The sequence below is a fragment of the Heliconius melpomene genome, chromosome 17 (assembly GCF_056956725.1).
Source record: "Heliconius melpomene rosina isolate 202511_hmr_F chromosome 17, ASM5695672v1, whole genome shotgun sequence".
Classification (NCBI taxonomy): Eukaryota; Metazoa; Arthropoda; class Insecta; order Lepidoptera; family Nymphalidae; genus Heliconius; species Heliconius melpomene.
Genome location: NC_140405.1, coordinates 14,223,700 through 14,250,406, shown reverse-complemented (window position 1 = coordinate 14,250,406; position 26,707 = coordinate 14,223,700). Strand labels below are relative to the sequence as shown.

General features: G+C 35.3%; 3 protein-coding genes across 3 annotated transcripts in view; 2 read left to right on the top strand and 1 right to left on the bottom strand.

The window, feature by feature from the left end:
- Positions 1 to 8: 8 nt before the first annotated feature.
- Positions 9 to 5,616, bottom strand: Egm (acyl-CoA dehydrogenase family member enigma). Its single transcript, XM_085199861.1, has 9 exons — positions 4,780 to 5,616; positions 4,066 to 4,227; positions 3,432 to 3,575; positions 3,009 to 3,159; positions 1,927 to 2,078; positions 1,546 to 1,661; positions 697 to 854; positions 437 to 508; positions 9 to 241 (listed from the first exon to the last, which is right to left on the bottom strand). Exons 1-9 carry the CDS (start codon positions 5,435 to 5,437, stop codon positions 28 to 30), a joined length of 1,827 nt encoding a protein of 608 aa, XP_085055987.1. The 5' UTR covers positions 5,438 to 5,616; the 3' UTR covers positions 9 to 27.
- A 2,254-nt stretch (positions 5,617 to 7,870) lies between these two features.
- LOC146530484 (glutamate receptor ionotropic, kainate 2) overlaps positions 7,871 to 26,707 on the top strand; it is a 41,431-nt gene continuing 22,594 nt past the window's right edge. The window contains exon 1 of the mRNA XM_085200352.1: positions 7,871 to 8,085. The gene's annotated coding sequence lies outside the window, so the exon portion shown is untranslated. The remainder of the gene's footprint in view (positions 8,086 to 26,707) is intronic.
- Positions 13,130 to 15,490, top strand: LOC146530485 (uncharacterized). Its single transcript, XM_085200751.1, has one exon. It carries the CDS (start codon positions 13,130 to 13,132, stop codon positions 15,488 to 15,490), a length of 2,361 nt encoding a protein of 786 aa, XP_085056877.1.

The window sequence follows — 26,707 nt, the reverse complement described above, 5'->3', positions numbered from 1 at the left end:
AACAAACATCAATTATTACATAATTTATTACCAATAAACTCTAGAAGTTGGTTTTTCAATTAATGCGGTTTTAGAATCAACCATTTTCTTGCCGAATTCTATCCTGAAATGATCCAAATTGAGATATTCTCCATCGTTCACTTCGAGCAGAAGCTTTTGGACTTTTTCTTTGGATTTCTCTACAAAGCAGGCGGCCAGTTTCATCTCGAGTTCACCGTTACGGAGGCCAATGCAATATGATCTAAAAAAAAGTAAAGGATATAAAAGCCAGTCAGTAAACCCGATTGTTGGGGGTTTAATTCCTATGAGGGGAAGTGAAATATTTTCGCGTAGCGCAATAGCGTTTACAGTCGCACTCTTGTGCCCCTGCGTCACGGCTGTCCTCAGCCATTTATCTCAAAATATAAAAGAATAATAAACAATAATAAAAATATACCTGGAAGCTCGCGCCAATACAGCAATCATGGCCAATATTTCAGTCGCAGCTTCAGCCAACCGAGATAATTCCCTGAAAAATTAAATAGTTTGGTATACTAGTGAACGAGTGACTGTATGGAATGGTAAACTGCTGAATGAGTGGCTGTCTCGCGTGGTATACTAGAGAATGATTGTATGAATGAGTGACTGTATGGTATGAATTAATGCACACGTTATATATACACAATCATATTTAATTATAATCAATTACACACTCACGTGTAGGCCTGTATGGCGTCGGCGCCGTGTCTACTCATGAATGTTTCACAAGTGTATCGCATTCTCATAACACAATATTCTAAATTTTCCGCCGGTTTCTGTAATGTCGGGTGCAAATGTTCCGCTAGGTATAACTCGAGTTTAGGCTGGTCTTTTTCCTGTTAAAAATGGAGAACAAAAGTTTATTTTAAAATTTAATAGCTCCGGGAGTCAGACCTGCGCCTTTTGTTTACCGTCCAAGCCAAAAGCCTAACCACTAAGCCCTACGTTCTTATCGAGCTTTGTAGAAATTCATACAACTGATTTTCTTTTGTTGTAATACAATATAATACAATAATAAAGAAGCGCCGGTTCGAGTTCATTCGACTCTGTTCTCTATTTTCTGCAGAATTTACGAAGCATTGCGTGATGCATAGCGTAATTGAATACTGCAAAATAATAAAAAAAACATTCAGTTGGAATCGCACCCACAACCGTCGTGTGCCACACGCAGTATATAACAGAGCATCAGGTAAAATATTGCTTTTTTAGAAATCATATAAAAATTTTAACGTAGCGGGATTTGAACCCGCCTCTTGTTTACCTTCGAAACCATTCAACCATTCGAGACCATTCGGCCATATGTTCCGTCAAGCTACGTTGACATTTGAATACAAGCGCAATACTTCAGGTATATACTACGCACTATTTTTTCTACTATATGTGTCTATAAATGTATTTTACCAATGGTTTAATTAAATAAGGCTCCGCCACGCCACCATTAAGTGGCCAAATTAGACAAAAAGAGTGTCTTAATACTATTCTCTCCGCCTACCTGTAAAAAGTATGGATATCGTTTCCAATTCTTACCTGATGTCTATCCAAAATCATTTTCTTGATAATAAAAGAAGGATTAAACAATGGGTTGCGCATCTGTTTCACTTCAGTCGCCATTGTTTTGCCGGCGTGATGGAGACCGGTGTGGGCTGAAATACAAAAAAAAAATTAGAGAAACATAAACTCTCGCTATTAAAATAGCAAAAAAGTAAACAAACAACTAGAAAGGGCTGAGAATCTTCAAACGGCTGAACACTCTCGATTAAGTAACCTTTCAAATAAGAAAACTAGACCAAAATCGGTTCGTCCGTGACAATGTTTACAAGCAGTGTTTGCTTCGTACTCGAATTGGCACTGCCATGCCCCCTGCCCTATCCCGCTATATACGGGATAAAACGTGAAAAAAAAACGTACCTATATACATATTAACACTGTCCACGGATTCCCCTCGGAGCGTCAGCATCCTCATATCCTCAAGGAGCTGGAGACACTCCTCCCGCTGTTCCACACCTGGTATGGCCAGGATTTGGAGGAGTTGTTCTGATGCGTGTTTTGTTATAAAATTTCTGGAAAAATTATAGCTCTTTATTTTTAACGAATGCGAATGGAGATGACTCTCTTTTATTTTAATGACATATACACCTATCCCCCGATTTACACGGTACTTTTTTTACACGTTTTCGCTTTCACACTGTTTTCCAAATAAGTTTTTTTTTGTTTTTATCGCACTCGTGACATAAATCGCTGCTTGGCTCAATATGAAGAAGTTTACAAAGATCTTACAAAAAATTCGAAGCAATTGTTAATAACCGATTTTATTACCATCTCTCATAATGTAAGTATTTCTGCTTCAAACATCGAATCGGCACAAATAACTTCGAGTGATGAACGATAATAAAACACCTTTGGTTTTATTTTTTGTTCTTCTGATTAATGTATTGTAATTAACTAAAAAAACAGTGTTTCCGTAATATATTACATATTTTAACCTCAAATGCGTCAATGCATTTTATTTTTATTTTTGTGTACACCTAAAATTATTGAAAAAAATCACAACTGTTAAAAAGCAAAATTATGCATTTTCTGCAAGCTTTTTGATTTACACGGTTTTGACTTGAAAATTTTTAATTTTCGATTTACACGGTTTTCTCAGGAATGTATCTACCGTGTAAATTGGGGGATATGTGTATTTAATTTATGAGAACTGTTGAAGTTATTTCAAAATTATTACATTTTATTAGCTCTAAAAAGCGCTAATGTATGTATTTCATATAAGTATTATATATTTTTATTTAATATATGTTCTTTACAAAAAATAAAGTAGAAAGAAGTAAACAAGAAAGATTTTATCTATATAAATTAAAAATAAATTGTAGAAAACAGTGTCGTGTCATATTTTTCCTGCTCGCTTAACTAAGCTGAAAAAAAAGTAAAATTCACAAAATATGACAAAATCATAATTTCTACTCTAAATAAACATCAAACAAGAATCAAACCTGCACATAGCGATCTCCAACTCCGCATCAGGTTCCATATATCCGTCTAGGAGACCTGCTGTAAAATAATCTACACTTTCGCTAGCGTATATTTTTAAAAGCGTATCGCCGATATTAGCTCTTATTGTGGAAACATCGCTTAGAGGTTTACCTGAAAAAAAAAGGAAAAAATCTATTTTCTTATACCGGCTATAGCAAGATGGACAGAGGTAAGTTCCCTCTGCCTACCCTGCTTGTCAAGACGGTCCGTTCCTCACGCAGTGCTACATTTTCGAGACATTTCCTGTTAAGACGCGGAATTCTCACTCCACTCAACATGCAAGTCTCGGAATCGAGAAAAGTAAAGAAAGGAGTGTCTGCACACTAGGTGTTTTCATTTTATTTTTATCTACAAATATATTTTTTAAAATTTTTCACACTTACCGGAAAAGAACCGTGGACGAACGTAATTCAAGCATACATTTAAAGAATTCAACAGGCTGTTGCGGCAAAGCGTTGCTGTATACAATCTCGATACGCCTAAAGCTGACGCAAGGTCTTGTTCAGAAATATCATCGAGAGGTGTGGCTGAAAATAGATATAGTGTTAAAAAAAACAGCTTTCCCGTAAAGCACAATATAGTACTGACGACGCGTCTGCTCAGGGCTGTGCAGATTTGATTTTAGGATTTTTCTCACTTTACAATTTTTTCTTCCCTAGTGAAAAATGTTCAAAAGTTCAAAAAGCCTAACTTGAAGTGGCCAAGGCTCGTTGACTATACTGAACACAGTGAGATAGAGGGAACCTAATTTAAGTACACTCCGATCCCCATGCTCTGCCTAATTTTTGAGATATTGAGTGTTTAGTGGCCAAACTCTATGCTGCACTTCCTGTACCAGAGCAGGAATACAAAAGTGTTTTTTTTTAGAAATATAACTAGTTTGGGGAGCGCCCTGCATCTGGGGCACAAGTCTGCTCTCTAAGACTCTAAGTGTGATGGTTGTAGATTCAATTTCCACGCAGGGTAAGATATATTTCATATTTTCATATTATTACATCAAAATATAATTAAACTTACCAGGTGTATTTCTGAATGTGACAAATTTTTTACTACTGCTTATGCCATCAGCACCGGGATGCACTAAGAATGCTTTAAACCTACTGTTCTCTATGAGACATAGCACTAGAAGATATCCAGTTAGGTTGGTACAAACTTTTTCTCCATTTATATGCCATATACCTGAAATACATAAAATTTTAAGTATTTGCGAATTAATATTTTCATTTTTTTGTTCTGGCATTAAGAAAAAGTGCGGTAGTGAGTTTTGTCACTCAACATGCAATGACTTCAGAATACAGCAGAAAGTGATGATTGGAAGACTAAAAGTCTGTAACCATTAATATTTATTCTTGTGTCTTAATACTAAGTTACCAGTTTCCCTTTGCCTACCATGCTGTGCAGGATACGGCATGAAGCTAAACAATTACAATAATTTTATCTCATGAGGTTGTTGCGGGGTACCCATTTAGGGGAAAGAAATATTTAGCTTAATTTAAGTTTCACCACATTACACAGTCTTTGGTTCAAAAGCAGATAGTGGAAGAAAATTATACCATAATTGCATGGCATTAAATATTAATTATTTCTTCCATAAATTGTATACTTAATACATAATTTATATATCTCATACAATAGGAACTTTAGTATATAATAGGATTTTTAGATAAAACTACCAAAAATTCCTATTGTATAAGGATTATCCATATATCCCATTAACACTTAATGTCATACCTTTCCCATCAATTTCAGCAACTGTACGAAAATCAGCCTGCAACAATCTCTCACTTATTCTTTCTTGTAAACACATACTAATAGTCTTTTCTCCTGAAGTCAAATCACTTAATAAGTTTTGGTACATATCTTCATTTAAACCACCTTTTAAAACATTTAGACCAACCCAATGATCACTTATCTCCTGACCTAATGTGGGGTCTGATGATATAACATCTAGATATCGTAAACTTTCCGTATAGTTCATTGCTAAACCACCATTAGTTAGATTTAGTGGTGCACTATACATGCCAGTTTTTATTAACATTTTCCTTTTATCTTCTTTAGTTTTTTCCTTGTCAAAAAATACATTTTGTAATGCAGTGATCCTATTATCTAAAGCGGTGGATTCTTCTTTATTTAATATCTCAGGATAAGCCAGTAGTTCGCGGTTAAATACCGAAACAAATATATCTTTCATAAAAGGTGGAATTTTAGGTTTTCTGCGTTCAACGCGCTCTAGAACTTTTAAATCTTCGAAATCGAATTTCTCTTCCTGTACTTGATGCTGAGAACTGGCCGAATCGTATTTTGCAGCGGAAAATCTGAATTTTCTGTATATATTTTTTCGGGTATTTTGATATGGTATTATTGAACAAACTTTGCGTGCTATATTCATTTTAAATATATAATATTATTAATTAATGAATTAATTTGTTTTATCAATTATTCTTAATATTTTTTATATAATATTTAATTAAATTTTATTTATATTTTTTCTTTAAGGTTATTATGACATATAACCTTATGACGAGTGACATTAGGCATAGTTGCCATAGTTGACGTCAAAAAAGAAATAAACATTAATCAATTTATTTATTACTACTGTACAGTCATCGGGTAAAATCAAACTATTGATCGCCAACTATTCCTGTCATAAAACGCCACAAAATAAAGTTCACAAAATCTATATATATAAAATCGAAAGGTCACTCACTCATCACGAAATCTCAGAAACTACGTGTGCTAGGAACCTCAAATTTTGCGTATGAGTTACTTATAGGACGTAGGTGCTCGCTAAGACAGGTATTTGCAATATTCGACTCCTAAGGGGAAGAAATAGGGGTTGAAAAATTGTATGAAACTTCGTTACTACAAATGCTAGGAGTGTCAAATTTTGCATAGACGTGACTAGGACGTAGTCATGGAGACAGAAATTAATAATAACATAGTTCACGCGGGTAAAACCGCGACCGGGCCGCTAGTATGATTATAATTATAATTAAAGTTTTTATTAAATGTAAATATATTAATGTTTTCACTAGGAATTAAATTAAAAGACTTCTATGGTTTAAATATATTAATATAATATTAGTGATTCTAAAGATATAATAATTATTATAAACTAATAAGTTTTTTTTGTAAATATTTATGCTATCGTTATAATAGATAAAATTATTGTATTTATCGGTCTGTACATTCATTTGATTTTAATAAAAAAAAACGCTAGTGATATTGTATACTTGTAACATAATGTATTTAATATTATTTTTAACAAATTTAAGTAACGTTTATTTTACATATTACAGCTGTACATTCGTAGTCATTCCTATAGCATGGAAATAATCATCAATACAATCTTTAAAATTATACTTTTACTTAACATATGTTTGTTATTGATAATAAATGATATATTATTGTATGTTATATAATACTTAGTATAAAACATTATAAACAATACAATTACGTACTACCTAATTAATTTTTCAAACATTTATGCTTTTTTTAAAATTTTTATTGAAATGTATAGAAGCTTAAATCTAAGATCAACCGGTGTTAGTCTAGACAAAAACGTAAACACTGTTAAGCAAAACAAACGTAATTATGTAAATGAGAAAAGTTAAATTAAAACACGTAGTGCCGTGTATTTTAGGGGACATTATGCTATTATAATGGAAAATTATTCAAGACAATAAAGCTTAAGCTGCTTATTTATATTCGGTCAATGCAACTCTCATCAGAGTACCTATAGGAATGAAAAATATTTATTTTTGATTTGATTTTATATGTATTTATATTGAGATGTTATGAACAATCATTTTATTGAATATGAATTTTATTACTTGGCAACTCAGAAAGGCAAGTTAGTGATGTACAACTGTGTTGTACGATACTTAAAAAAAATGTAAGAATAAATAAAAATGTATTATATATTTTACATTAAAAATAGGCATTAATAATAGTTTTTTAGTAATCGTCGTGACGCAGGAGCATAAGGCTGTAACGGTTGTGAGTTCGATTCCCACTCGAGGGAATGCATTAATATTTAATTATACTTTCATTTCTTCGTTCTGGCACCAAGGCCAGGTTGATTTTCAAATTCGGTGGGAAGGGGATTCAACAGAGAGTTTACTCTAGTAAACACTAGCCTAACTTTTGCCTTTCCCTGCTGTGTGCGGGATACAGCATGAAGCTGCTATATATATATTGTTTTTTAACGTCACGCTGTAACCTGCACATGGTAAGCAGTGGGAACCTATTGTTAAGATACCCTGTTTTTCGATTTCCGTCGATGGTATTACATGTTGAATGGCTTCCGCCACTTGCCTTGCCTTACTTCAATGCCGTGTTTCGCCTCGTCACCAGAGCTAAGAAAATGGAAATGTTTCACAACCTGTCGTGTTTACAGTCACACATTGTATCCCTTTAATTGACATGGTATAAAAGTCAGTTATTTTCGACTACAATAGAATGTACAGAATTTAATATAGATATATTCATTCATTAAATTTACTTCTAAAGAGCAATTATTTCAGAAGAATCATGTACATGTGTATAATACATTTTATTTTCTTCTTTCCTTATACATTACTTATACGAAAATAAAAAAATAAAAATAATTTCTTTTTCATGTCAAGATTTATTTTTCTTTAACAACCCTATTCACCCTTAGATGGGGGATAGTAGATACCACCCTCTCTATGCTTATAGAAATATTAACCCACCTACAAAAGTATTAAGGGTCATATTCGCTTGATTTCACAGAATTTGTTATTTTATATAATGATAGCTATGTGTTAGGATGAAATAATCAGTAGAAGCCTCTCTTTCACGGGGTGTGTGTGTTCTAGGACCTTACAACACTGTAATTACACAAAAATAATGTGTACAGTGTATTTTTATGTGAAATAATGTGTAAATATACGTTAAATGCACTTTGTGAACATTACTGTAGATGGTGTTTTGCTACTTCATTATGACTATGAGATATCTGTTAAAAGAATTAGTGGTTCTATGTCGTTGAGATTAAAAGGAAAATTATTGATGGTATGTCGCCTAAGCTTTACATTGTTATATTTTAATTTTTATTATTGGATTTCGATAATTAGTGTTGATAATTGGATTTGTGACATCTGATTGGCGCGTGGTCGGGCTTTATTTTTTTTATGTAGATTAAAAATGTTAATATTGGCTTTTTATTGATTGGAAAAAAATGTCTATGCTACATACATAATATTTATATTTTAACCATGTATTTATATCTTGTAAAAATAAAATTAATAATATTTAATAAATAATTAAATATAATTTATATAATAATATATGCTAGGCACTGTGTCATATTTCCTTAGTAAATTATATTTAAATAAATTAAAAACAAATTACAAATTGCCGCCTTTACGTTACCTAAGTATATAATATTAAAACTCTAAATTTACGTAAAAATAATCTCAAAAATACAATTTTATAATTGTTTTCAAATAAACACGAAAAAATTATAAAAGAAAACTAAATTAAGCGTGACATAATTAAACAAGTCGACGTTGTGTTCCAGTTTCGCCTGACGAAAAAAAATGGAGTGAGTGTTTGTTTTGTAGTGTCTGCTTTGTTTAAGTTAAACGACATTCTTCATCTTTTATTTGGGGCAAATAATTTTATTGTAATATTAAATTTAAATATTATCTAATTATTTATTATTAGGTAAACGAATTTTGTGTAAATACTAGAATAGCTCTATAAGCGGGGTACACGCTTATAGAGCTAGAAAGATCCCTCTTTCTAGTCTAGTCTAGCCAAGTGTCACAACACTCCATTGTTTATCGAGTAATTTTTCGAGATACAGATATTGTTTGCTGAATTAAACAAAACCTCTACCCGTACTTATCATATAAATTAAATGAAATATTCGTGCATGTATGTTTCGGTGGATTTCCGATCATTAAATTTAAAAAAAATATTTAAAAAAACCCCGACTGCATAAAATTAAATTTAAATTTGTACCTATATAATATATATATTTTATAATTATTTATGAAATGCGGGTAACTCATACGCTTTGCACTTTAATACGATTACCTGTAGGTAACCACTATAAAAACCAGCTTATAGGCGGTGTAACTAGATACAGATAACCCATAGCAGATGTATTAAACAAGTAACTAACGTTCATATACACAAGATATCATCTTCAAGCGTATTCTCTATGGTACAGGAAATCTAGTGGTAAAACTCTCCGTGTTCCACGCACCGTCTCATCTATAATTCCTCGAGGGTATATCAAACACGTATGATATAATACATTAATATATTTTACTATAGGTATACTAGCTATTATAATTGTATTCTTCAAATTGTTTTTATGCATTAAAATCAGATTGGGATATGTAAGCAAATGTTCAAGTAAATTGGATAATATAGAGAGTGACTTTAATTGGCTTTACGAGATTCTCTTATAATCTTCGTCATTTTCTTCATTACTCATCATCTGATAACCCTTGGTGAAAGGGCTGACTGCCACCTTGTCTTATACCTAAATCGTCAGTAATGTGAATGGTCCAGTAATCACGTTGACCACTTAACTAGGTGACCGGCCTCTAGGACTTCTACCGTCTGTATGTATCCGTTGGTGATAATTTGAAGATAGCTTGTTCCCCTTTATATATTTATGTAGCTTCGGCCAGTGTCCCGCTAATCTAATCTAAATATAATTGCCAAGTTTCATGACGTCACAACAATTAGAAGTGCGTGTAACTCATATTCTTAGATTCCGTTACATAGTCAGTTTCCTACATACAGGTTGATGTAATAACTTTTATTGTGTTAATGAAAATAATTGCATTCTAATGAGACACACATGTATCTTTAAATGTAAATGTAATGTATCTTTCTGTATTCTTTAAACTCTTTAATCAAGTAAGTTATTCTATGTAAATATTATTTTTTTTTTTACCTTCCCGCATTATTCCTAGCGGGATAGCCAGGGGGAATGGAGAAATAAACGCTAAGGTCTCTGCACCTCTTTCGCCTCCACTGTCATCAATAAACTTGTACACACATCAATTGTTTACATTTCTGTACTCTGGCAAAAGAATACGTAATATTTGAAAGTATGAAGTTCTTCGTATTTTAACTAACTTCACAGTCTACCCTGCTAAATTCGAGAGACGAGTGAGCCTACAAAAGTCCAAAATTGCCTATATCTATTTCCAATTGAGGAATGTCGAAAAAGAATTTACAGGGAATTTCATTAGATGGGCTAAACAGTTAGGCGGGTACTGTCGTATGATAGACACTTTTATGTGCACGTAAAATACTTGTTTTGTCTCCAGGCATGCTAAGTTGGTGCCAACTTTTTTGGAAATTTTCTATTATACTTCTCCTTTTTGCTTCGCGCAGGGTCCTGTATATAATAGGATAAAAAAGACTCCCCTCTATCGGATCAATTACCGAAATTTTGCGTGTTGAGTGGCAAAACTATAAATTATATAAATGAACCTTTTTAAGGGTTTTATCCCTAAAAAATATCATTAATACATTAAAAAAATATTAGTAAAAAACGAAGAATTGAAAGAAATATCAAGGATTTGTATAGCCTTGGCATACTACTTATTGATACTTTTTTCCGTTTGGCCTATTGGTTATAAGGACCAGCTTAATATAAATAAATCCCCAAATAAAAAAAAAACACCAACCTTTTAACCGTGAAGCATAAAATGCGGCCCCGAAATACCTCCCGTACCATATCTTCATAATTTACGATCCACATTTAGAATGGTGTGTAGTTCCGTTTGTAATAATCGCTATATAAATATTGTATACATATAACTCATATTGTCATAAACCTAAACGTTTTACGAAAAGGGTGTATTTTGCCACCGTCGTGTGACAGTTGTGGTTTTCTATCACTGCCTTGCACTGAAAACAAGGCAAAACGTGGCGTTGAATTCCGTCATTTAACACGCAATGTGTCAGAATTTGACGGAAAGTGAGGACAGGATTGTCTAGCATGGTAGGCAGAAGTAATAAATTCGAGGCAATGCACTCGGAACTAAACTCACTCGTGAGCGGACGTGTTTCTAATTTTTTCTAAATTATATTAAAAATCATTGCGCAAAGTTGATCTTTAAAAGTATAGTGTTATAAGCTCGGCATTGGTGTGACGTGTAGTGAGTAGAACTTTTAAATAATTCTGTCGGTCGCGGCACACGCAGCGCCCGCGCTTGCTGAGGTAGGCTCCTCCTCACCCCGAGTAAAAGGGATGGGCTGCTCGAAGAAATAATTCATCCCTGTCGCACCTCTTTACTTCGCTGCGCTCGGAGCTATTACGAGTGAGTCATCGCGACCTAGCTTAAATAAACCTTAAAGCTAGCGTTTTAAAAAGTCGTCGAGCATAAATAGCGAAAATGCACTGTTCGGCCTGTCAATCGCCTATTGAAGACTTCCTATACTTGAAATGTCGGCTGTGTTTACTATATTATCACACTCTTTGCATCGGCATATCGAATAAGGATTTTAAAAACCTTACAAGTGATAACAAATCGAAATGGTCATGTCCGGCCTGCCGCAATAAAGCTCCTAAGAACGATAACTCGAATACGCCAGTCCGGCCGATGTCGCCTAGCTCGCGTTCTAACGTTAAGGTGGCAAAGCGCGGAACTACTGAGGTGCGCGCCGGTACGGGCGAGAATATTTTCTGCTCACCCTCTTGTTTATCACGTTCAGATATTCGTAATATTATTAAAGATGAGCTTCGTGCCTGTATGTCTGATTGCGTTGCTGATTTTATGAGTGATATTAATACTCAATTGCGTGAAATGAAAGACGATATAAAAAATTTTCACGAGTCTATTACTTTTATGAATAGTCACTTTGAGAATTTAAATGCTGAGATAAATGCATACAAAGATGATATCGATCGTATTAAGAAAGAAAATGAATCTCTTAAAAATGATCTCATGGCTATCTCTGGGCGCTGCAGCCAATTGGATCAACTTATGCGTTCATCGAATCTAGAACTTCAATGCGTACCTGAACATAGAACGGAAAACATAATTAATATAGTTAAGCAACTAGGTAAAGTTGTAGCCTGCCCTATTAATGACACAGATATTTCTTACTGTAGTAGAATTGCCAAAAAAGATCCTGGAAGCCCGCGGCCCCGTGCTATTTTGATAACACTAAGTAGCCCCTGTCAACGTGATACACTCTTGGCAGCTACTATAAAGTACAACAGGCAACATCCTAATGATAAGCTGAACTCAAGTGATCTAGGTATCAGCGGGAATAAAAAATCTGCGATATATGTTACCGAGAATTTATCACCCGAGAACAAGTCACTTCACGCGTCGGCACGGCTAAAAGCCAAGGAACTTAAGTACAAGCATGTTTGGGTGCGCAGCGGCCGTATATACATGCGTAAAACTGATACTTCCGAATATATATATGTTCGCAATGCAGCAACTCTGGAAAAATTGTATAATGAATAGATATCCGTTATTGCTCTCTTTGTTGATGTTAAATTACCTTTAATCTTTAGTTAATTATTATTTTTTTGTTATAATTCTCGTCTTTAAATGTATATTTTCAGAATGTTAGAGGCCTACGCACTAAAACATTAGACTTGTATAAAAATGTATTATGTTGCGATTATGATATTATTGTGCTTTGTGAAACTTGGCTAAACCATACTGTATTTAATTCAGAATTGTTTAATGATCGTTACGTGACATATAGACGTGATCGAGAGACTAGTGAATTTCACTATAATAAATCTGGTGGTGGCGTCCTAATTGCGATATCTAAACGGCTTGAGTCGCGCCGACTAATCAATTTTGAGAGCGGCTGCGAAGACCTTTGGGTCGAACTGGATATATGCAACACGCGTGATTCCCTAGAAAAATTATATGTATGTGCGGTCTACATACCCCCACCGATTCAAAAACACATTCTTCAACATTTTATTGAGAATACTAGTCGAATTTTAGAAACTCACTGTAACACATTAGTACTAGGAGACTTTAATTTAAGTTCAATAACATGGCCCAATAATAAAAATAACTTGCCCCCGTCATTACCTGGCCCACTGGGGAACATGTTGGTTGATTTTGTTGCTCTAAATAATTTGGAGCAACAAAATACAATTTTGAACAACCAAGGAAAGATTCTGGACCTAATACTTTCAAATAAAACAATTGAGCATTTGCAAATAAGCAAATATGTGCTTAGCAATGTTGATCCATATCATCCACCTTTGGAGTTTGTCTTGTCATGTTACAATGCCCCCTGTCTCCCTTCCAAGATTCCCAGTGACAAGTTTAATTTTTACAAAGCTGATTTTAACAACATTATAAATGATTTGAACACTATTTCTTGGGTTGATGAATTCTCAGTCCTGATGCATGTCGATGATATGGTTTATACATTTTATAAAATAATCAAGGAGGTAATAGCGAAGCACGTTCCTTTAAGTAAGAACGTACATCAAAAGTATCCCTGTTGGTACAATAAAGAACTAATAAACTTGCTTAAAGAGAAATTTAAAGTACGTGAAAGATATCGTAAATATAAAAATCCTTTAGATGAGCTTTCTTTTCTAGTGCTAAAAAAGCGCTGTTTATTTTTGATCGAGACTTGTCACAAGAAATACATTTGTTACATAGAGGAGTCTTTATCAAAAAATCCCAAGTTATTTTGGACTTACCTGAAAAGTAAACGGCAAAATAAAAGTACCTATCCATCATTAATGCATTTAGACGGCAGACGAGCCTCCAATGGCTCTGATATTTGTAATCTCTTTGCATCTTTTTTTGAATCCGTTTATACAGCGCCATCTTCCACTTTAGCACGCTGTGATTCACCATCAGTCAACTCTTCAATTATAAATTCCTTGGCAGGGTTATCTTTCTCTCAAAATGACGTACAGATTGGCCTCAAACATCTAGATCGCAGTAAAGGAGCAGGATGTGATGGTATACCAAGTTTATTTGCAACTGAATGTTCTGAAGCGCTTTCTTTACCTCTCTCGATCATATACAACGAATCAATAAAATCCGGGTTTTTTCCTACCGCATGGAAAGAATCTAGAGTTGTACCCATTCCTAAGTCTGGAGATGCGGCATCTATAAAAAATTACAGACCAATTTCTATACTGCCTGTGTTTGGCAAATTGTTTGAATTACTAATAAGACCCACAATCACCTGGCATATAAAGCAATTGATATCGCCTCAGCAGTTTGGTTTTCTTAAGGCTCGATCTACGACCACCAACCTTGTCTCATTTGTAACGTTTTTGACTGATTCAGTTGACTGTAATATCCCAGTAGACACAATTTATACAGACATAAGTAAGGCTTTCGATACTGTCGACCACAATATTCTTATTCACAAGCTTTCATCTATTGGTATTACAGGTAACCTATTAAAATGGTTTTCCTCATATTTATGTAATCGGACTTCCAAGGTTGTTGTCAGTGGATACTCGTCTCAACCATTTAAAACCCAATCAGGTGTCCCCCAAGGATCGGTTCTGGGACCAATTTTGTTTAATATATTTATTAACGATATTGTAGCACTATTTAAACACAGTGAATGCTTTCTTTACGCCGACGATCTTAAAATTGCAAAACAAATAAAAAGCAAGCATGATGCTGACCTCCTACAAGAAGACTTGAACAGACTAGTCGATTGGTGCCAGATTAACCGCATGGCCCTGAATATAGATAAGTGTAAGTATATAAGATTTTCACGTAGAACTGATTTAAATGACTCGCAAGCTTATATTATTAACAACAGGGCATTAGAAAAAGTAGCCACTATCACGGACTTGGGAGTTCATTTCGATAGTAGGATCAGATTCCACATTCATATTGACAAAATCGCTACTAAAGCATTTCAAATGCTGGGCTTTATCATAAGGAATACTAAAGATCTTAAGAAGCCTCATACCAAGATTAGACTTTATTCGGCCTTGGTTCGATCTGGTCTGGAATATTGTGCGCAAGTCTGGTCACCATACTACGAAGTGCATATTAAGCGTATCGAGAGGATCCAAAAGCGTTTCCTATGGCACCTCTCCTACAGTTGTAATAAAGCTAAACTATTGCCCACGTATAAAAGCCGCTTAGAATATTTCAATCTTATTAGTTTGTTCGATCGAAGACAATTGTTGGATCAGGTTTTTTTGTATAAATTAATTAATGGTAAGCTAGACTGTCCCCTTCTTGTTGAGAAACTAAATATAAATGTGCCTTCAAGGTTACCCCGTGCACGTAACTATACTCTATTTTTCAGCAAAATTTCAAAAACAAAATTGGGCTTGAATGCTACAATAAATAGATTAGCTGACGAGTATAACAGGATGACAAAACAACCTGACGCTAGCATTGATATCCTCTCAAATAGTCTTCAAATGTTCAAAAGTAGAATTTTTGCATTCCTGCGTTCTTCGTCTTGACACTGGGGTCTTCTGTCTCGATCACGTATCTGTATGTTAGTTCTTATATATTGTATTTTTCGTTTGTTTTATTATATATCCTGTATATATATATCCCTATATGTGGTTTCTGTTAAGTTCTTTTTTGTTATTTAAGAGAAAATTATATGTATGTATGTATGTATATATATATATATATTTAATAATAGTTATGTAAGTATATGCAAGTAATTAATTTTAGTATATTATGAAACTGTCCCTAATCATGCCGTGGCAGCTTATAAGTAAAGCAACACTAAGCCAATAGTTTTAAGACATGTTTGTAATATCTGATTAAGTGTATGTTTTGTTAGTTGTCCTTAATAAATAAATAAATAAATAAAATAAATGTTGAATGGCGTAACTTAACACCACGCTTTGTATGCCAGAATAGGGAATAAATTAAATATCCCTACCTATAATTTCTTAAGTGGGGAAGGGATTCACGACTGTCGCGTCTACAGTCTGACGCTGCGCTGTGCCGCAACGCAACGACGGTCACAGATTTATTTAGCTTCACGGTATATCTTGCACTTACCAGGGTATGCAGGGGAATTAAGGAACATGTGGAGACACTGCGTTCCTCATTAGGATACTTCCGTTCCCAATTTACCGCCGAATTCCTGAGGCATTGCGTGTTGTGCCGATACACAAATGCCACATTACACCAATCAATAGACAAACAGAAAAAGGTTACCCATTTCCTTTTAAAAGAAAAAAACCCCCATATGACACCCTTTTTCATATAAACAAAACTAAAGTAAGGCTCAATGTAAGGAGTAAGTAGCAGTAGGGGAGATAAAATGGTCACAAAAGATACGAGATTTTTCGCTTAGCCCGAGTTAGATTGGGTTCGTTTAAGGTGGAACTTATGCCAAGATGTACCTCGGATATAGCTATGGGCGTCATGGCGCAGGCACACTCGTGATGGTTGTGGGTTTGTAAACGTAACGTAACGTAAGTACGTACGTACATACGTACGTTTCATCGCAAAAAGTGGCAAAGGCTGAACTCTACGTCGAGTGGCAGGGCGAGCGGCAAGTGGAGAACGGAGTGTCTTAAAACTAAGTCTTATTGCCAACACTGTCATATTAAGTTATTTATATTTTCTGGTTTTATTCAGATAAAGTTTGGCGTTGGATTCCGCAGGACTGAACACATGTCTGGTGTCTTTCAAATGGTCACACCAAGTCTTCTCTAGGTACTTAAAAGAAAATTAAATTAAGTATTCGCTGCGAGTTCCGTACAAATATCCAAATGTTACCTGTAACAGATAGTGATAATTTGGTACCTCTTTGCATAATTTTAGTTACTCTTTCACGTTTTTTGTATCATACTATTAGTTTTTGTTAAAAAAAAAGGTCGCCTGTAAGAAATCACTTATAGTGATAAGGCCGCCTATGCACTGAATCTAAATTAGAAATTTAATTGTATTTTCCTTGTGCAATAAAGTGTTTTTGTTTGTTTGTTATTTTCCCTTGTAAAAGGCTTTATTTCCTTTGTATATGCAGTAAAAAGTTTTATCTATCTATATATCAACTTCGTAATTGTAGACGGACAGTCAGTCAAGCAAACTGGCAGACGAAAAAGCAAGTCATGATAGTTTTATTTTTTTCTTTTGAGATACGGAACCCTAAAAACAAGAAAAGTGTAATTATAAAAAATATACTTATTTAAAATGTCTTTCAAAAGTAGGTTAATTTACAAGGTAGTAGGTACGTAAGTTTTTTTATCATTCAGCTAGATCCAAGAAGTTTGCAAGAGACTAATTAATGTTGTTAAAGTTTGTTCAGACTTTTGAGGAAGTTAACATGAAAATCATCCACCTCATGGTTTAGTTGCGTAATTGGTATTACGCGGTGAAAGTGAAATAACATTCTGCTTATAGGAGTGTTTTGTATATTATAAACTAGCCCTTACGCATGGCTTCTCTTCCGTCAAATGGAAATTAGTTCTCCATGTGTATGACAAATGACATTCCAAGTGCGACGGGTAAATCTGATCGCGGGCAGGTGGGTTAAGTATACGTTAAATCCCATTTTTCCCGTTCCTGTAGAAATTTTAGGAAATCTTCTCTTAGTGTCTCTACAATCTCTTATAGTACGAAAAGACAATGACAGAAATTCCGACATAGACGTCAGACATTAACATATGTACTGTTTACACTTGTATGGGTTTTTATGTCTGAGTAGTGTCCGATTGACTGATTGTGTAGGGTGGAGTAGAGGGCCAGAGGTCCCGAGGCCGATCACCTACCCGAAGGTCCCTCCGACCTTGTTAAAACGGTCTACGACGAAGACCACTTTGTCAAGAGCACAGCTGAGCTGAGCTGAAGTGTCCGATTTGAAAAGTGTATGGAAACGATGTCTGAGGTGTTCACAGACAAGCTGGCACTTGGACACAGCGTGTTTCCACAGAGTGGTGTCGTGCGGCGGCTGATGCGACACTAATTACCGTGTAGTAATAAATTTACCAATTAGATATAGTCTTTAGTGTTCTACGCGGAAATTCGGCTGAACATTGAGCCGAAAGATCTATAATAATTTCAACATTACATACATCATCATCATCATCATCATCATCAACAGCCATCTTTTGTCTACTGTTGGACATAGGCCTTCCCCAATTCTCGCCACCACACTCGATCCTCAGCTTTTCGGACCCATCCGTTTCCCGCCAACCTCTTTATGTCGTCGGTTTATCTGGCAGGGGGTCGTTCCACCGGTCGTTTTGTACGGGGTCTCCATTCTAAGACACGTCTGCCCCTGCGGTCGTCGGCTCTACGACAGATATGCCCCGCCCATTGCCACTTCAGCTTACCAATTCTTGTACATAATAAAATATATTAATAAACATAACTTACATCCTCCTCCAACTTTATCCGGACTTTTGTGTAGCACTGTAGTGCGCGCAGGTCACGTTTAGACCGTCTAATTCTCATTCTCAACGTCAATAGGCAACTGTCTGTGGACTACGAAAAATATATATGATAGGTAGCCATGCCATTTATTTCTCGTATGGGGCCAGTCATGACGCAGGGGCAGAAGCATTCGATTGACAATGCAATAGGTAGTGGGTTCGATTCCTACTCGAGGAAAATGAAATATTTATATTTAATTTGTAATGAACTGTTTAAAAGAAATAAATCTGTACAAGATAACATTTTTTGCAAATATACACGTGTGATACACTTTAAAACACCTTTGAGCTACGCTTTGAAGTTAGTTTTCTAAGAACTCTTAGGCGTTGGTGTTGGGAGAAAGATTAAGCTGGCTAGATATGTGGATGAAATTTTAGTGTGAAATACTTTTTTTTAATAAGTATTGGCTATGACAATGAGACAATGGGCTACTGAACATGGGTTTAGTGTTAAAACACTGTTCACCAACCCCTATCTGGGATATTGTGGGACGAGTGGTGGAAGTCAATGTCATACCAGGGGATATAAAAATTATTTACTTCCCTAAATGGAAATCTACCTCATATAGTAACTAGGTTCCAAAATACGTGTTAAATTGACACAAAATTGGGGATGGGAACCCACAATTATCACTTGCAGTCAAACACGTTCGAAAATAACAGTACTAATTTAAAATCACTGTGAGTTTTTAAATATTTACGATACAAATTATATTCTGCTTACTTTTCTTACTTTGAGCAAAGCATTTAATTAAAAAAGTTTAATCTGTTTGTATTTAAAAGAGAATCATTTCATAAGTCGAGTATCTACTTTGTTTACTTTCCACTGCGGTATGGAGGGAGTTACAGAAGAATGTCCAATGTCCATGAATTGAAATCAAAATCAAATTATTCTTCAAATAGGCCATTATAAATACACTAGAATAAAAAAAAAACTTCATGAAGCTGGTGAATACAAGAAAAGAGACATGATATTTTTAAAATGTACGGTTGGTAGGGTCACGCAGAAGCATCCTACTGTTAGTTCGCTAACCTCATCATTAATAATATTTATAGTAAACAAGACAGGTTGTGGGTTCGATCCCCACTCGAGGATCGCTTTTGTGTCGAGACAGTGCGCGGCATTGGGTTCCGCCATTCAACACGCACTGACGAAAGAATTTAGCGGAAAATGGGAAACGGTAGTCTTCATGGGGAATGAAGTGTCTTAACACTAGGTTCCCAGGTTCTCTCTGTTTGTCCTGTTATATAAATAAAATAGATGAAGCGTCAACCTGAAAAAACAAAACATATCAATATGTGAATAGGGAATCAATTTATAATACGTAATTTTAGTAAAGTAAAAAAAAAACTTTTTGTCAATGTCTATATCGCGTCCGCCTCGGTTCGCGTCGAGCATTTTTCATTTAAGCGTGACAGCAAAGCGGTGGAATCAAAAGAAGTTTTCATATTTTTGTATTCCTTTTATAATGGTCTGTGCCCATTGTAAGTTTTTTTTTATTTGTGTGCCGTTGAAAGTTTGCAGCAAATTATTTAATTTATAATTATATAGTATTTCTTGAAATAATAAAATTGAGACCAGTCGTGGCGCAGGAGCAGAAGCGACTCATTTAAACGTGACAGATTGTGGGTTCGACTTCCATTCGAGGAAATAAAATATTTCATATTTTCATTTCTTCCCTCTAGTAACGAGGCAAAACCTGGCGTTGAGTTCCACCCCTCAACACGCAATGCATTTGGCTGAAAGTGAGGAATCGCAGTGTTTTAACATTAGATTTGGCAGAAGGAATCTACTTCTGCCTGCCCTGATCTGTGCGGGCTACGATGTGAAGCTAACAAAATAAAATTTAATATGCTGTACGCGACTCTGGTAGCGAAATAAGAATATAATATAAGAATAAAGAAGAATTAAAGAAAGGTCTATGTTATCGGGATGAAATGTCTCCGTAGATTAGTCGGGGTCAGTTTAGGTGACCGAATCAGTAATAAAGAGATACACAAAATGGAAGTTAGAAGCGGGGATGTCACAATGAGAATGAAGAAGAACAGGCTAAAGTTATGAACGCCAATTAAGAATGGCTAAAGAAAGTGGTAAGAGAAGCATAGGGGGACTTCGTTCATTGACCATAAGGAACATAGTGACACGATTATACCGGAAGAAGATCACGCAAAAAGCTTAGGTTTGCCCCCCAGAGGGCATGTAAAAAGTTGATGGTTGATATGACAGTAGACGAGGCGAAAGAGGCATGCAGAGGCCGTAGCGTCCAACTACGTATAAATATATATTGATTTTTTAAAGGTTAACGCAATGGACTGAGCTACTTAAACTATAATGAAAGTTAAGATATAAAAAAGACATTAAAGAATAAAAACAACAGTTAAGTTAGAAATAGTTATGTAATTAAACTTTCAAGAAATGTTTATTTAATCTGCTTTTAAGTTAGTTTTTAGTGTTCCCGATAACGTTATTGCGATGTATCTATTGGATTAGTTTCTTGTCAGCTACATTCTCTTCCCCGCATAGCCGATTATATAGACAGAAGCCAGTGTCAAGACATTCTGTTCTAAATGTAGGTTAAGTCTGGGAGTTAAAAAAGAGTATCACCACTCGACGTTCCTAATATCACGAAAATGGGGTGCTGCATGGAAAACGAAGTATTTTATCAAAAAATTCCCAATGTCTACCTTATAATATAGGCATATACTATCCGTTTACCCACCTTATGTCCAAATTCTAGACATTGTTTTGGATGCGTCACGTTATGTACGACAAAATTTTAAATATGATTTTTTCCGTAATGGGTGCTTTCATCCACTTCTACTGACATGAACATGGGAGTATAAAATTTAAAAGTGTATGAATTTTTTGTTGTTTTTGATGTATTGCGAAAATGTATTTACTTTTTTTTAATCACTTAAAAGTTCACGAGGCCGTCGTGAGGCCGTCGTGGCCGTCGTCGGTACTCAGCGAAACATGTGTATTGTATATACGAGCCCTCTGGGATTGAACCCGCGACCAACGCATATACAGTCGTTTGAAGTTTTCGAAAGTTAATTTTATAGCATTCGATATATAAGAAGCAGAGGTTTTGTTGCTCTTGTTTTAACTCATCCCAAGAGAGACATACTGTTAGTTACATCTCGACGACTAGAAAAATAAATATATTTTTGTTTTACGCAATATCAGAGGAAACCTAATGTTAGGACACTTCGTTCCCCATGCACCACTCAGTTTTCACGATTTTTTAGGGTTGAGTGGCGAAAATCAAAAATGAAAATTAATTAATAGTCATACGATTTCTCAGTATGAGAATCGTACTCAAAGGTTTTAATACTTTAAAACGTCTGATGTATAATAAACATTGGGACATCGTTTAATTGTAAAAGCGTTGATTGTAGGTTCGTTTTTCATTTGGGGAATTAAATTATTTTTATTTTCCCGGGAGCTTTATACATAAAGGGTAAAAAGGGGGACTATTACTAGACTCTGCTGTCTGTCTCTATGTCCGTCTGTCACTAGACGAACCATGATAGATGTCAGATTTTCACCCATACAACATACATGATTTTTTTTAAATGTAACGTAGGTATAGTACGGAACCCTTCCTGCACGAAATCCTACTAGCACTTGCTGTGTTTTTTGATTTTTAGTTTAAATTAAGATACTAATTGAAACGGTAAATGGTAAACTTTTCTTATATGATTATATTTTATAATTATCAAGCAAAGAAAAAGAGGGAAATTCGTAACTAGAGCTGCTTCAACGCATTCATTGTCGTCTTAATTTCTTTGATGTAACAGCACTTGAGCTGTCGCCTAACGTCAAACGACAATGTGAATGCTGTTGTCGAATTATAATTGCAATAATTAACGGCATTTACCGCTAGTGTGTAATCGTGATGATTGTGGGTTCGATTCCGACTCGAGGAAATGAAACATAATGAGGTAAAGAGAAAGTGGGGAACGGAAGTATCTTAATGCGAAGGGACGGTCTTAACATAAGGTTTCTAGGTTCCCTCTACTTATCTGCTATGAACAGGATAAACAAAATTAATTTTGAGCAGCGTCACAGTGAATGACTGTAAATGCAATGGCCCTGGTATCAGATAGATACTACAACTACAATCACGTAAACGAATAAAAAAAACAAACAAAAGCAATGTTTTTTTTAATAAAAAATATAACTTCAAACGGGGTGGCATTCATCATGTAGAAAATGTGTTAAATCTAGTAATCTAGTATTCCATGTAGGTCGCCTAGAGGACAATGGGCCGTTGTAATAATACTACAACAGACTAAAACGCTTAGAAACGTACTGAGTTCACTGAGTTTTTTATTAAAATTGTGTTTTTATTTATTTATTATTATAATTAATTCTTTTTTATTTTTTTAGCTTTACGCTGTTTTCCTAATATGGGTAGACGGAGAAGAAGACACTCCGTTCTCCACGCACCTTCCAATTTTCGAGACATTGCGGGTTGAGTAGCGGAACTTAATACCGCGCTTATATACGAGTGCTTAGTCTTATTATCGAAAAATTAATGCCACTATATGAGAATAGATCCCAAAAACGTCGTGTTTACAGTCAGATGTTGTTTCACGAGAGCCTTTCGATAAAAGATCTCTGTCTATTGTTATAATATTAGTTTGCATTAAAAAAATATCTTTTATTGCTTTTTTTTCACAAACAGAACCTACAGATAAAAAATACGAGCTGAAAAGAGTTTTTAATCTGGAATAACAATGTGTACGTACAGTAGCTTATTATTTTTTCCACTTAGCTAATCACAGTTCTTGTGCCGGGTTGTCTGTTTTTTTAATATATCATTGCGGGAGTCACGCATGCTCTCTACAAGCAATGCCTTCATAATTCGGCGGTAAGTAGGGAACGGAGTGTATTGACACTAGGTTCTGTATTCTCTCTGCCTACACTGCTATATGTGGGATAGAGCGTGAAGCTAAAAACGTGGTGCAACGAGACATGGTACAAGGGTAAACGTGATGGCTGTGGGGTCGATTTCAACTCGGGAAAAATTATATATAATATATATTCATTTGACTACAAGAGCCATTATCACATGTTAAAGCTAGTATAATAGAAACGGCTACGAGAAAATAATAAAATACCTTACCTTTTTGAACAAAACGTTATCCAGAGTGATTGTTACATACATATGTCAAATATAAAAACTCCATTATTCCCATAAGAATTGACGTTTTCCTTACTTGGGAACCCTTTAAGTGTCACTTAAAAAATAACTTGAAAGTAAGTAAAATTCATAATGTGAAATATGCTCCCGTGGGATCTTTAAGCGGTTTGTTTTCCAACTCCTTTCCCTTAAGTAATATAAAATTGAATTATATTTAACTAGACTTTACCTAACGGCTTCGCCCGCAAAGATACTATTTTAGGTAGTAATTTTCTGTTTCGGCAAGTAAGCGTACTAAATTATCGTTTATAGGACTAGGATATTGAGTAAAAGGCCGTCGTAGTCTAGTGGCACAAGGGTACGACACGTTTACAACGTGATGGTTGTGGGTTCGATTCCATACACCTGCGAGGGGAACTCGTCCACCGAGGGTTTCATATCCATTTCAGGATTCTAGGTGAACGGATATCATAGTTTATAAAAGTTGACAAATTCAAATTTTCAGGTGTATGCACACATTTTATATGAAATGACCTAGAAATATAAATTTGTAATAGTTTTTTTTTCATTAAATAAAAATAATTTTTAACTTTTTAGATGTTTTTTTTATTGTTTCGTAAGTTCATACTTCGTGCTAAATTTAATAACATTAAGTCCTATAGCTTTTGATTACGTGGAGAATTGCGAACAAAATGCAGCAAAAAATATATATATTTTTGTATTGTTTTGCTCGCATGTTTTGATTATATTCATTTAGAAGATAGATTTTTTCTGTGCCCAGAAAAGACCTAAATATTATAAATTAATTTCAACTTGACCTCCACGCTATCTGGAGATAAATGGTCTTGACAGGCGAACGACAAAGTATGACTGTTCTGGTTTTTCCTTTTGAGATGCGGAACTCTAAACAGAAGAAAATGTAACAAAAGTGTATATTTGTTGCTATACGTGTCCGTGACGTGCGCACCTACATCTTGAGCAAATCGGATTTTGTACGCGGCACAGCATTAGACGCATCGATTATTTAATTGTGTATTATATTATATGGAAGGTAGAATTTTTCTTCTTCATTCTTTAACTTGAAGGAATCTTTTCGTGCGTTTCTTATATTCACACTGTATCCAGTTATGTGTATACCTACAGGATACCCTCCCAGAGGAGGCTTATTGTAAAGATACTCCGTTCCCCATTTTCCATGAAATTTCCTATAAGTTACGTGTTGAGCTCTTTGCCTGTTTTTACAGTCAGGAAATGAAAATTATTCATTTGTATATATTACAGCAGACACCGTCGTGGCCTGATGCCACTGTAAACACGACGATTTGGGTTTGATTCCCACTCGGGCATATTAATCATTTAATGCTTTCATGTCTCCGCTCTAGGCACAAAAGAAATGCTGCTGCAATGCTGAGTTCCACCACTCAGTACCCAATATTGCGAGGATTCGGCGGAAGGTGCATAACAGTGTATGGGGACACTGTATTTCAAGATTCCTACTGTCTACCCTGCTATGTGCAGGATAAAAAAATATCTTAAAGACGACTAGCCTACATCGAAATAAGTCTCAAAATTGTCTACTTGAAGAGGGGAACTTTCGAATTTAAGTCAAAATTTCTTCTTCTCATTGTATAATTGAAGTACAGCTGTGGCTCGCTCGTAACTGATCCGCTTTGATATCCTTTAGAGCTCTCTAATTTCTTACTTAAGGTTTTCTACTAAATTCAGTTTGTTTTTTTTTATCTTCGCCTATATCCTGCCAATAGCAGCGAGGTATATACGAATACCCACGCTACTCGCTAGAATAAAGAAATAGCGTCACCTACCATGTAACAGCTGAATCCCTTCAAGTACAGTGTCGAATAACTCGGTCAATCCCTTTTTGATTATCTTTCTATGTAAGGTGACTGGTTTCTATACAGCTTACTACAATATACGTGGAATTTATTACAGCAGAAAGCAATTGTTTGTTGAATTTAGAAAAGAAAACTCGCCTGCACTTTTAAGGGGCGCAGGTTCGATTCCCGCTACTTATAATAAACTTTTATACGTCGCTAAATATTTTTCTTTGCTCAATATGTAAATAACACTTTAAGAGTGTTAAATGAAAAATGTAGGCAAAGGTAACCTAGTGTGAAGACACTCCGTTCTCCACGCTCAATTTACATTGGAAATAACGCATTGCTCTGAGTGGAAATTGAACCAACAATCATCGCGTCTATAACCAGACGCAGTGCCGCTGCGTCACGGCGGACCTAAGATAAAGATAAAAATAAAAAAGTAACAGCATTGGGGATGGCTAATGCGCTTTTTTGGTCTTCACGCATTGAGAATCACATTCTAAAATGATTATGTGACGGCTAGGAAGTATCTGATAAGGTTAACACAATATTGGACAATGGGATGTGAACGTATTGCTTAATTGGCTTGAGCGCTTGGACGGTATCCAAGAGGCGTGGGTTCAAATCTTGCCAGGGGATTGCCAATTTAATTTGTTTTTAATCCTATGCTTGATTGACACTTTATTTTTTAATATTATAAAATGTACGAGGCAGTCGGGGCGGTGTTGCTCATCGTCTGACTATAAATGGATGGCTGCGGGTTTGATCTCCACTAAAGGGAATAAATTATTTTGATTTACCCTCCTCTAGTGTAGATACTGTGGGGCATTAAGTTCCGCCACCCAACACACAATGTCTCGAAAAGTATGAGGTGCGTGTTCGTTAGCAACGTCTCAGTGTCTTAACACTATTTTCTCGGTTGGTGCCTCTGCCTAGAATATTTTCCTATTGAAATATTTAATATTTTCATTTCCTCGCTTTGCTAACGACGGCAAGCGCGGCGTTGAGTTCCGCCATTCAACACGTAAAGCCTCAGAATGCGGCGGACAGTGGGGAACGGAAGTGTCTTAATGAGAACGGAGTGTCTTAATTCTTGATTCTCAGGTTACGTTTGCTTACCCTGTTATGTGCAGGATACAGCCTGAAGCTGAAACAGAAATAAATATTTCCTTCCTCGCAATAATTAAAGGGGCACGTCAGGATTATAATTCATAGTGAACTGTAATTAACCGCACACCACTGTGCCGGTGTCGCCCCAAATGAGACGAGAGAGACGAATGCTCAAAGTTGGT

Bases quoted from the DNA above. Each gene is read 5' to 3' on its own strand.
- Egm (XM_085199861.1), bottom strand. From the start codon at position 5,437: ATGAATATAGCACGCAAAGTTTGTTCAATAATACCATATCAAAATACC. The intron at 3,160-3,431 runs GTAAGTGTGAAA...TTTTTTTTTCAG, and splicing joins TCGTCCACGGTTCTTTTCCG to GTAAACCTCTAAGCGATGTT. The intron at 242-436 runs GTATATTTTTAT...ACTTTTTTTTAG, and splicing joins GTATTGGCGCGAGCTTCCAG to ATCATATTGCATTGGCCTCC.
- LOC146530485 (XM_085200751.1), top strand. From the start codon at position 13,130: ATGTTGGTTGATTTTGTTGCTCTAAATAATTTGGAGCAACAAAATACA.